Genomic DNA, 13,476 nt, shown 5'->3' on the forward strand with positions numbered 1-13,476 from the left:
TCAAGTGTGCAGGCTATGGAGTTTTAGACCACCTGGGTTAATAACCCATCTCCACTACTTAGTAACTATGTTCTTAGGAAGTTACTTACTTTTATATCTGTGCCTCAGTTTCCTCTTCTTTAATGAGAATTATAAGTGTACCTATCTCATAGGACTGTTGTGAAGGTTAAATGGGACAATCCAAGTGTTGTAAATGACACAATACTTAGCAATGATTTAGGGTTCTATTAATATTAGCTAATGTAATTATTAAGGAGATGCCGCATTTCCCCAGACATCCTAATAGTTTTTCTTTTCTTTTCATAAGAGACAACATAAAACCCCAAAGACAAATTACATAGTTCTGGTGCTTGATTTTATAATTTAGCATCTTTTCTAACCCTCTTCCGTTTGCACAAATAATAATGCCTACCGGAGAAGTTACTTTATTTTTGCCTGATAGTGATTGTATTTTTATTTGAAAAACATTGTGCTTTGGAATATTGTGCAAAGTCTGCTCACTGACTATAAAAGAGTTTCAAGCCAAGTTTTAAGGTCTATGATAAATGGCATATTTTCAAGCCCTTCCTCACCATGTCTGCATAAAGACTTTTGCCTGCTTGAAGCTCACTAAAGATTGTGAAATTGATAGATACACCCTAATACAACACACTCCTGTCACCCAGCTGGAAAAGTAAGGCCCTGTTACTTATCCCTGAGAAGGGCTGTTGTCCATGCTAATATTTCGTGCATTTGTTTTTTCATGGGTAATTGCACGGAGTAACAAAAAACACCTACTCGACTTACAGCTTGGCAGAAACAGTAGCTTATGTTTTCTAGAGACAAAATTAGAAGCAGGCTCCCTGGACCCATCTCTAAGTCAAAATAAAATAAAATGTCTAGGGAACCACTGTGCCTCCCAGTAAATATGGTCCATGGAGTAATATTGTTCAGGTCAAGATGTCCCAGAATAAGAGGACAGGGAGAAGGAAAATGAGTATTGGAGTAATATGTTTTCATAGAGATGAAGAGGAAAGCTGTTTTTCTTTCTTACTTTGTCTTTTTTCCGTAGGAAAAATAAAACCCAAACTTTGTAGGACTCTAATCTTCCTCCTCTGATTATCAAAAGAGAAAAACTGAGTATACATTGTTGAGAGAAGGGGTTAGAGCCTAAGTTGTGTTTTATTTATAATATTGAAGATTACCATCCTTTCTGGGGAGCTTAAGTCTTAGCAAAATTAAACCACTGAGAAAGTAACTTTAGTTTTTCCATTTTTGCAGAAAAAGGAATACTCATTCTACTCTTCTCTATAAAATATGATTATTACATTGGCAAGCACTTAGTCAAGAACTGCGCATAAGAGCTAAAGGGAAAACAGAATAATAAGACACTGTCCTTTTGCTGCAGATCTTGAAATTTAATGGCAGAGATAGTTATCCAAGTAATGATATCAGAGTTAAAAGAAAACAAACAGTGGAGAGTGTTTTTAAGTTGGAGAACTCCTGGAAGGTTTCATGGAGGAAGTACCATTTGGACTACTGTGGGGAAGAGATGGGATAGGAAGAAGGTAGAGCAGCCTCGGCATGAACAAAGAGCATGTTGAACCTGGGCAGAGTATGATATGCCTCACCACAGGTGACACCAAGAATGGGAGAGAGGTCTGGGATCACTAGTGGGAAAGATCAGTAGTGGGAAAAGTAAGTCAGGGCTGTGTCAAGGAGGACCGTGAATGCCGAGTCAAGACTTTTAAATTTATTATGTAGGTCACAGCTTCTCCTGCTTTCCCACCAATGTGCCCTTAATAGGACAGCAGCAAAAATAGCATTCTTGAGGAAGGGGTGAATAGGTGGAGAACAGGGGATATTAGGGCAGCGGAACTATTCTGTATGATACTATAATGGTAGATACGTGACATTATGCGTTTGTCAAAACCCGTAGAATATACAGCACAAAGAGTAAATAAACCCTAATGTAAACTATGGACTTTAGTTAACAATAATGTTTCAAAATTAGTTCATCAGTTTGTAACAAGCGTACCTCTCTAACTGTTAATAATAGGGGAAATCCAAGTTAATAATAGGGCAAATCGTGTGTGCTTCAGAGGTGGGGGGAAGGGAAAAAGAGGGAAGACTACATGAGAACTCTGTGCTTTCTGCTCAATCTTTATGTAAACTTAAAACCACTCAAAAAAAAGAATCTATCATTTTTTAAAATGGCATTCTTTTTGCCATAAACTATACTAGTAGTATAATTTTAAGGATTTTTATATTATATCTTTATCACATGAATTTTTGTATTCTATTCATTTCCACAAAAAGAGCTATTTTAACATTAAAATTTCCCCCAAACCTTTTCAATAAAATAGATGACTCATAGGGATATGATTCCTGCATTAAGCATGGCTTTGTTGAAGTCATATGTTAAAGTGAAACAAAAGAAAAATAACCCAGTAAAATGATGAGCAACGAATTTTTCTTGCAGCACAGATATTTTTGCATCCTTATTTTCATTTCCCAGTCTTCATACAGAGGCATATACACTAACTCACGTAGTCAACCTTTATTTTGTTTGCATAGACATAATGAGAAATTGTTGATAAACTCACTTTTATGTATATTACAGTCGAGACAAGAGGAGGTATATTTTGATATGAAAGCAATTTATACTAAGAGAAATGGGTAGAGAAATGTGAAATGATCATGCTGAGGACATGGGCAAAGTAAATGGAGTGACCTGGGTTAGGTAGGTTTAGATGAATTTTGATACAAATGATTCAGTTCGATGGGTGCCCCTGTCATTGGGAGCACAAACCTTTTTTTTTGGATGTCATTGAGATCTCAGTATGACCTTTAAGCTATCACCAATGTACGTTCCTCTTTTTTGGCATGTAGTATTTACAGTGTAACACCGATAACTTAAGATTGTTTGGGTACTTATTTATGTAGATAATTCAGACATGTGAACCCAAGGGTGCCTAATGAGTCCCCTTGGAAACACGGAAACACATTCACAGGACTAGTCTCCTTATTTGTGTTTTCAAGGCACTTTGTTTTTCTTATGACGACCACAACTGGAATCTTTAACCTCATGCAATAATCAGGCTTTGAGAGTAAATTCCTTAGCTCTCCACTTGCTGGGAAAATACAAGAGACCCATTCCCAGATACCCTTAGGAGAGCAGGCCTTCCTCCATAACCATTGCCATCAATGAGAGAATAAAGAGAATATCAACAGAATAGGGTTTCTGGGTCAGTCTCAAGTTTGAATTCTCTGCTTACTAGCTGTTGGACACTGGGCAAGTCACTTTACTTCCCTAGTCCTAGCTTTATCTCTAACATGGGGATAATACCTTGGGTTACATGGAATAAAAGGTAGAATGTGTCTAGTATGTAGGAGGTACTCAATAAATACCAATATGCTTACCCCTTTCCCCACCTCTTCTGCTAAAATTTCACAGCCGCCTCATCAATTCATTTAGTATTGAAGAAATAAATGTTTCATGAGCACCTACCATGAGCCAAGCCCTTTGCTAGGTGGTGGGCATATGACTGCAAATAAGGCATGTAAGCCTGTGATTTCAGGAGCCCTAGAGTTTATGAGCAGTTCATTTGTTTGTCTCCAATGTCAAATTCCCACAGCTCTCTACTGGTGTTTTTAACCAGAGTTAACATTTAAAATATTTTGTGACTGCTTTTTTGACACCACTTTGAATAGTGAACTGATTTGAGATAAACCAAGGCAGGCAGCTTCCTATTGCATAAAGGTTTAAAGTCTACACGCTCCAGTCACTCACAAGTCCGCATTAAATACTTAGAACCAAAATCTCAGGGTTTTAGTTTACTGACTGTGACTACAGATAGTATTTAGAAAAATGCATGTGTCATGTATTATCGTAAGGAGGCAATTCATGAAATGAGTTATTCGGTGGCCTTAGAATCCTTATCAGTGTTTTTGCCTTTGTCTTTTATATATTTTCTTATTTCTGTTTTTGTTTTGTTTTGTTTTGGGTTTGCGAGTGGTTTAAAACTAATGCTGGGCTACATTCTCATTTTAACATTCTCACATTGATAATCAAATATGTCCACATATCTCTAATGTCTCCATTCTATGGGGAACACTTTCTCCTCTTTAAGGAAGGCTGTCTACACAGAAAACAAAAATATTTGAGTAACTTTTCATAGCACAGAAGGGATCTTCCCTTTTTAAAAAGATTCATTTTGGTATTACTTTAAGAAGAAAGTTATTTTATAACGCAGTTAAATAATAAATTCTTATCTAAATTTAATGTACCAACTCTTCTGTCACACAAAAGCATCATAAACACAAACGGAAGAGCAAAATTTTCAACCTAAAGAGAAAAATATTTAGGACCTCTAATTTCAAGAAAGTGAAATTAGCCCAGTGCTCTATAACAAGAAACAAAGAAGGACCCAATAATCCCAGTTCTGAGTATTTATCTGAAGAAACCCAAAACACTACTTCAAAGGGATATGTACATCCATATTCATTGCAGCATTATTTACAGTAGCTAAGATATGGAGACAACCTGGTGTCCATTAATGGATGAATGGATAAAGAAAAGGTGGTACATATGTACAATGAAATATTAGCCATAAAAAAGACTAAAATCTTGCCATCTGCAACAACGTGGATGGACCTAGAGGGAATTGTGCTGAGTGGAGTGAGGCAGACAAAGCCAAATGCCATATGATTTCACTTACATGTGGAATATAAAGAACAAAATTAACCAACAAACAAAACAGAAACAAACTGATAGATACAGAGAACGTTTTGATGGTTGCCAGATGAGAGGGGGATTGGAAGGATGGGTGAAAAGGGGGAAAGGATTAAGAAGTATAAATTGGCAATTACAAAATAGTCATGGGGATGTAGGGTGTAGCATAAGGAATATAGTCAATAATATTGTAATAACTATGTATGGTGCTAGATGGGTACTAGATTTATCAGGGTGATCATTTCATAAGTTATATAAATGTCTAATCACTATGTGGTACACCTGAAACTAATATAATATGTGTGTCAATTGTAATTTTAAAATGAAACAATTATCTAAATAAATAAATAAATAGTCATTAACAGACTGGATTGACCATCTTCTGTGGAAGATAGTGAGAGCAAGGCTATTCGCAGGACATCCATAGTATCATAGAGTCATTACTATGATATCCATGTAAGGGGTGACTTCCTTCCTGTAGTAAAACAACCTGGACAGCACTAAGAAGGTGGTTATGTTCTCTTCTTTCATTGTGATGACCTAGATGAGATCACTTTACCACACAGTCAGTTCCCTTTCTGTGTGTCGTTAGAGGATTGCCCTGTCCTCCATGACCAACTTCATAGCTACTGTTTTTTTCCATTTCAGAAATTACCATGGTTGACACAGAGATGCCATTTTGGCCCACCAACTTTGGAATCAGCTCCGTGGATCTTTCTGTAATGGACGACCACGCCCACGCTTTTGACATCAAGCCATTCACCACCGTTGATTTCTCCAGCATTTCTGCTCCACACTATGAAGACATTCCATTCGCAAGAGCTGACCCAATGGTTGCTGATTACAAGTATGACCTGAAGCTCCAAGAGTACCAAAGTATGATGTTTATTTCCACTTTTCAGATGACTAAGACCAGAATTGGGCTAATTTCAATAATACTAGAATAAGTGCTCCAGAAACTAAAACTCTATAGAGAAGATATTTACCATCCATTTATCCATGACATGTTAGGTGTTCACAGTATACCAAAAAGGAAAGCAGTGTGTAAATATCCCAGATCATTCTTTCCTTTTATCCCTCATTCCTTCCCTTGTCTCTTCTTTCTTTCTTTCCTTGCTTCTTCTTAGGAGTACTTTCCAGCATGATTACGTGGCCAGGTTTATCTCAGGCTAAGAGTCCATCACCCAGACTTTGAATTCTTTTGGTCACTTACAAGTTAATAAGTAACAGTGGGCTACCTTATATAACTTATCACCAAATTACTAAATTATAATCCATTTCTTCTAATTCTGACATTTGAGAACCTATTTTTCAGCACAAATTTAAATTTTGACATTTTAGCCTCTTGATAAATCTTCATGCCATTAACTTAATTCACATAGAAATATCAGACTCAAGAAAAACTAAATCTGCACTTTTCAAGATAAAATAAATTTCTGTGATGCTATTTCCTTGATTTTTATCTCTTTGTGTGCTGATATGCTGGTTTTCCAAAGCCACCACTGTGTAATTGGCAACCATTATTTGACAATAAGTAAGAACTTCCTGTATTTCTAGGCTTTTTTAAGATAAATGATAAACTTGGTTATACTTATGTGTGTGGTTTTCAGTTACAGCCTGATGTGGAAATTAAATAGGCCTGATCCTAACCAGTGAAAAGGTAGAGCTTACTTTCCATAGGTTCTCTCACTCTCTATCAAAGATCATTTTACAAACCACTTTTTCTGACTCAACACTGACGGTAACATGGTCTCTTATTTTTCATGTACCTTCAAGCTGGGCTTGCTATTACCTTTTCATGGCAATGTTCCTTCGGTGTCCCTTTTGCAAGAGTCGTTTAAAAATACTTCTGAAGTGCAACATTTAAATAAAAATGTACAATTTAATATTGTGAAAATGCCAAATACACCACATTACGTAGCAAAATAACCTCAAATATTATCTGTCATCTGTTACAGCTTTAGTATTATGGGGTGTTGGAAGGTCATAGAAGCACAGTCTTAATTCTTTTTTTTCCGACTATAATCGGGGTTTCTTTATTTTGTCTGTCTCCCTTATTACATACAGAGGGTGCCAAAAAGTGTATACACATTTTTTTTTAATTTATTGGGGTGACAATTGTTAGTGAAATTACATAGATTTCAGATGTACAATTCTGTATTACATCATCTGTAAATCCCATTGTGTGTTCACCACCCAGAGTCAGTTCTCCTTCCATCACCATATATTTGATCCCCCTTACCCTCATCTCCCTCCCCCCACTCTTCTTCCCAGTTTTATTTTTACAGGTGAGGCTCAGAGGTGTTGTGACTTGTCTGTGATTACAAAGCCTACTTTTTCCTCTGTTTTTCATGTTCCATAATGGTGCTTTTATACATAAATAGTAAAAGACGGCATTAAGGTGTACTATACTGACTTGCCCTATTGCCTTTTTTAGCTTTGTTTTTTCATGTGATAATGACCTGCTCACATTTTTCTATACACAGGTGCAATCAAAGTGGAGCCAGCATCCCCACCTTATTATTCTGAAAAGACTCAGCTCTATAATAAGCCTCATGAAGAGCCTTCCAACTCCCTCATGGCAATTGAATGCCGTGTCTGTGGAGATAAAGCTTCTGGCTTCCACTACGGCGTTCATGCCTGTGAAGGATGCAAGGTAATAAAAAATATTTTTCTTTCTTCAAAGACTTTGCCGAAAATTTACCTATTATTTCATTTCCTGTTGCAAATTCATGACAAGGAATTGAGATAATATTGTCAAACCTTTTTTTTTTTTTGTAAAACCCATTTTTCAAATGATATATTTGAAAACCTAAAAAAATTAATAAAAGCGGGCTACTTTGCCTCGTTTTCCTTTCTCCAAATTAGTTCTAGGAGCAACTGATCTAATTCAACCTTTGCATCTTGCAGATTGTTTTTAAAAAGTGACTTGAGTTAATTTTGGTATGTGGTGACAAATAGCAGTCTAGTTTCATTTTTTTGCATATGGCTTTCCAATTTTCCCAGGACCATTGATTGAAAAGGCTTTCTTTTCTCCATTGTATGTTTTGGGCTCCTTTTGTTGAAAATTTTTCCCCATCTATATGTGGGTTTATTTCTGGGTTCTCAATTCTGTTCCATTGGTCTGTGTGTCTGTTTTTCTGCCAATACCATGTTGTTTTGATTATTGTCACTTTGTAATATAATTTGAAGTCAGGGAGTATGGTAGCTTTGGCCTTGTTCTTTTTCCTCAGGATTGCTTTGGTTATTTGGGGTCTTTTGTGATTCTATACAAATCTGATGAATTTTTGTTCTTTTTTTTAAAAAAATGCCATTGAAATTTTGATGGGGATTGCATTAAATCTTTATATTGCTTTGGGTGTATGGCCATTTTAACTATGTTGATTCTTAACTCAAAATGGATGAAAAACCTAAATACAAAGTGTGAAACAATAAATTGCATAGAAGAAAGCACAGGTACTAAACTTATGGACCTTGCGTTTAGAGAGGATTTTATGAATTTGACCTCAAAGGCAAGGGAAATAAAAGCAAAAATAAAATAATGGAACTATATCAAACTAGAATGTTTCTGCACAACAAAAGAAACCATCAACAAAACAAAAAGACAACCGACCGAATGAGAGCAAATATTTGCAATCAACACTTCTGATAAGGGACTAATATCCAAAATATGTAAGGAACTCATACAACTCAACAAAAAACCCCAAACAATCCAATTTAAAAATGGGCAGAGGACCCGAACAGACTCTTCTCCCAAGAAGACATACAAACAGCCAACAGATTCACTGGCTATTAGGGAAATGCAAATCTAAATCACAATGAGATACCACCTCACACCTGTGACAATAGCTGTTATCAACAAGTAATAACAAGTGTTGTAGAAGCTGTGGAGAAAAAGGAACCCCATACACTGCTGGTGGGAATGTAAATGGTACAGCTACTATGGAAAACAGTACGAAATTTCCTCAAAAAATTAAGAATAGAATTACCTTATGACCCAGCAATCCCTCTTCTGGGTGTCTACCCCAAAAACCTGAAAACATTTATCTGTAAAGATATATGTGCCCCTATGTTCATTGCAACATTATTCATGGTGGCCAAGACATGGAAACAGCCAAAGTGTCCATTGATAGATGATTGGATAAAGAGTGGTACATACATACAATGGCATATTACTCAGCCATAAGAAAAGATGAAATACTGCCATTTGCAGCCACATGGATGGATATTGAGATTATCATGCTAAGAGAAATGTCAGACAAAAAAAAGAGATGAGAACCATGTGATTTCAATCATATGTGGTATATAAAACTGAAAGCAACAAACGAACAAGACAAACAAGCAAAAGCTCATAGACACAGACAACAGTTTAGTGGTTACCAGAGGGTAAGGGGGTAAGGAGATGTTACAAGAGGGTAAAGGGGATCAAATATATGGTGACAGAACGAGAATTGACTTTGGTTGGTGAATACACAGTACAATATACAGATGATGTATCACAAAATTATACACTTGAAACCTATATGATTTTACTAACCAATGTCACCCCCAATAAATTTAATTTCAAAAAACTAATGAAAAAAGTGACTTGATCAAGGTGTCATGGCAAGATAGTGATGAGCTGGCCCAGAACCCAGATTTCCTGAATCCTCTAGTGGTTTTTTTCTCACTATACCATGTAATAATTTATATATGTAAAGCTTGGCAGATTAGATAGATAGATGATAGATAATCTTTATTTGAGCCTTAGAACAGTCCTATAAGGTTGAACTTATTTATGGCTACTTTGCAGATGTAGAAATTAAGAATTAGTGAGACTTGCCCATGGTTATCCATTAGTAAGTGGCAGGGCTAGGACTAGAACATATATCTGTGACTCCTAAAGCAGTGGCCTGTGTTTTCTTATTCAAGCATCAGTTTTGAGCCATATACTCGTACTATGGACAGGCAAAGAGATATAACTATTTTGGAAAGAAGGTACTGTTTCTCATAACCTTTTTCTTTGCGAACAATGACATTTTGGAAAGTTCAAACATTTAGTAATATTCTGTCCAATTATTAAGAAAATGTTAATTCACTCATTTTAATATGTGGTTTCTTAAAATAAGTTTAATATTCTAAGTGAATAAAATAGTAATAAAATAGTTTTTAGTATATACTCCAGGACTCAGAACAAATTGTTCATATTTACCTTATAAAAGAAGTATTTATCTTTTATGAATTTTTATAAATATAAATTTTAAATAAATATTATATATTTTATAATATAAAATATTGTTAAAATATTTATCTTGTAAAATAAATACTGCTTACATAAGTCAGATTCAATCCACAGTTGGGCTTTTTATTCAGAGTAAAGATATACAATAGCATTTAGGTAAGTATTAGTATTAGTATTTATCTGGGTTCCTAACTGGATCACGGGACAAAAAAGGAAGTAAAATAAATATTTATTGAATTTCTACTATGCATCAGATATTGTGCCAGATGCTTTTGCATGTATCACATTTAACCACCTTTTGCCTAAGTTTTCACATCTATAAAGTGATGGTGTTGAGTTAGATGATCTCTAAAATTTCTGCAATTCAGTTTATTACTCTAAAGGCAACCTTATAAAGTGAAAAGAGACAAGCTAGTAGTCACCTGGGCCACTTGCCCAAAGCCACTAGCCAGTCACACAAACGCTTTACCCTCAGTCACCTCATGTATAAAATGACTTGGTTAGATTAGCTATCCAAGTTCTTACTCACATCTAAGGTCTAAATTCCAAAATGACTGCTTGTAAAACTACTGACAAGAGATGCTTTCATTTAAAACACTAAAACTCACTCATTATGTTATTAAAACCAAACTAAAATATTGTGCTCTTATATGAAATCATCATATCTAGTTAGTTATTTAAGATGTCAGTGAGTAGTAAAAATGTCATTTTGTTGAGTTAGAGTTATACAATTTTTTAGTGAGTAAATTGTTGCTAAATTCTGAGAAATATCTGAAGAAACCATTCAGTTTGGTCATCTTGGTAATTTATGTTGATAAATAAAAACAGTATGATTGGTTAAGTGTCCACAATAAATTATTGTTTTTTAGGGGCTGATAAAGCATTTAGAAAACTAGAACATTTAAGCAAATTGTTCCACCATGATTCTATTAGTCATATATTTGTGGAAAGTTAACATTACTGAGAAGAGCTAAAAATTGAAAGACAGAAACATTACCAGTAGTTGGTTATGATGATGAAAGCTGTGTTCCGAGGGCACAAAAACTTTGATGATAAAAGCATGCAAAGAAGCAAAATTTTAAAAAAAAACAGAGGGAGGAGAAAATCCTTGTGGCATCAAGTTAGGAACAGGAAGGGTTCTAAGGCAGAGATGGAGAATAAACAAACACTTAATAAAACCTGAAGAATACATGGGAGTCCTTGACCAACTATAGATAAACAAATAAAAACAACAGAAGAAAATTAAGAGTATTGCATACTCACCTACAGTAACTTGCAAACCATGCAGATACAGATTACAGACTTCCTAGATTAAAATGCAATGAAGGACACCTGAAGCTGAAGTTGAATAATATTGAATGTCAACTATAATTAAATATATACATACACACACACACACACACACACAGTCACTGGATGTGGAATACAGCATACGGAATATAGTCAGTGGAATTGTAACAGCTGTATATGATGTCAAATGGGTGGTAGATTAGGGGGATTCACTTTGTGATGGGTGTAAATGTCTAACTATTACATTGTTTCGTACACCTGAAATTAATTTTAAAAAAGCAGGTAATAAGTAAGAACATAAATCAATGAATGAATGACATTTCCATTTGAGAATTAAAAATATAAATCTTCATAAGTGCAAAAAAATGCAAAGAAGGTTATGCTATCTTTGGAAGGGAAAATAGACATCTACTCATGTTAGAGATGAGAATAAAAAAATGTTAGTGGAATAATATAATTTGACTTCTCCAAGTATAAATCAGCAGTTCTCAAAGTGAGATCTGGAGATCCCTAAAGATCCCTAAGACTCTTTCAAAGCACGCATGAGATTGAAACTATTTTTATAGTAATACTATGTTATTTACCATTTTCACTCTCATTCACTCAGGAGTATAAGTGGAATGTTCCAGAAGATATATGACATGGAACGATAATATAGCTCTGATGACTAATGTAATGTTTGCCTGTACGTTCTAATACATAATAATTTGTTTTAATTTCTAGTCTTGTAAATATTAGTAAATATAGCCCACATAAATTAAAGTTCTTTGAAGTACTCAATTTTTAGGAGAGTAAGGGGTCCTGAGTTCAGAAAATTTGAAAACCACTGTTATAAGGCATGGAGGCTGAAGAAATACTCATTCTATGCTACTTTGGAACTAAACAAAATTGCTGCCATTCTCTGAATTCAGCTAAATTAGACCAGTGACTGGCAATAGTCAAAGATATCTCCTTAGCTTATCAGCAACACTCAATGACATGCCAGGAAAGTGAAATTAACTAATATGTTCTACTCACCTGTTTGATTTTCTGAAAGTTACTTTGACAGTTTAATGTTTGCCATTGCAATAGAATATAGGATATACCCATAATTAAAATACAGTTACCACAACAAATCTGCAGACTGATTTATGGATTGAAAAGAATAGTTATATTGCTTAAGATAGCTGTTAGTAGGCCTTCTTAAATGATTTTACAATGCCAGTGAAACAGGTTTATATTAGTAATTCTTGCCAAAATTCAAACACAAATAAAAAGTTTGGGTTTCGATTGAAATGAAATAATGGCATATTCTTGGGTGTATTAATATTACAGACTTAGGTAAAATATAACCTTTGGCTGCTAAAACATATAAATACCTTAGAGCTTTGCAGAGCTGTCTTTTTTTCTTCTTCTTACGATTTGGACACTTATTTTTTTTCTCTAATAGGTTTTATTATGTTTTGATATCTTTAGTGAAAGATCATTTTAGAACCATAGACTTACCTAAAGATATTTACTTAAATGTAATCTACTTTTGTATTTCTGTGTAAGAGCCTACCTCAGGAGGAGTTTTTAGTGTATGCCCACCTGCCAGTGGAAGCTCATTGGTTCAGCTTCTGTGTGCCATGCACTTCATAGGAAAGCTGAACACAGGGCTTTTAATCTCATTGTAGAATTAACAATAGCATTCTTAGGTCTCATTGCACCTGGAGTTTTGTTAAAAGGAAAGCAATTAAGGAGAGATGGGAGAAAAGTTTTTTAAAGGCAAAACCAACAAAAACAGGCATCACCTTCTCACAGGCAAATATGAAGCCTTTTGAATAAATAATACACAAAACAATTTTCTGAAATGGTGACTGATGCATCTTCATCACACCAATTCACAGACTCCATGATAATCATAAAAGTAAGTTTCTGAGTGCTCGCTTCGGCAGCACATATACTAAAAACTAAGTTTTTGAAATTGCAGATTTTTTTATAGTCCCTGAAATAATACATAAGAGTGTTGTTAAAAAGTGTTTATCCGTCTTTGAAACTTTGGAGAAGCCTGCTTCATTCTTCAAATCAATAATTTTACAGAAAGACACTTAGTAATAGCCTATATCTTCCTTGCTAGATTTCTTGAAAGAGTCAAATGACAAGGAAATAGTTGGTTATCATGAAGTTGGTGTTTTAAAGAAAAGTAAGTTCTAATTGGTGTACGGAAGTCTGTATGAGTGTATATTCAGTTCAAGATTTTATGTACATATACGGAACATATGATATTCAG

At 34.8% G+C, this 13,476-nt stretch overlaps 1 protein-coding gene across 10 annotated transcripts in view; it reads left to right on the forward strand.

Annotated features, from left to right (window-relative positions):
- The window catches only part of PPARG (peroxisome proliferator activated receptor gamma), a 126,511-nt gene that overhangs the window by 70,351 nt on the left and 42,684 nt on the right, over positions 1-13,476 (forward strand). For all 10 annotated transcript variants that reach the window (XM_081071979.1, XM_081071975.1, XM_081071982.1 and 7 more), the window contains 2 exons: positions 5,363-5,590; positions 7,201-7,370. In XM_081071979.1, the coding sequence (XP_080928105.1) occupies positions 5,371-5,590; positions 7,201-7,370 (390 nt within the window). In that variant the 5' untranslated portion in view covers positions 5,363-5,370. The remainder of the gene's footprint in view (positions 1-5,362; positions 5,591-7,200; positions 7,371-13,476) is intronic.

Source organism: Rhinolophus hipposideros (assembly GCF_964194185.1).
Source record: "Rhinolophus hipposideros genome assembly, chromosome: 14".
In the NCBI taxonomy this organism is placed as follows: domain Eukaryota; kingdom Metazoa; phylum Chordata; class Mammalia; order Chiroptera; family Rhinolophidae; genus Rhinolophus; species Rhinolophus hipposideros.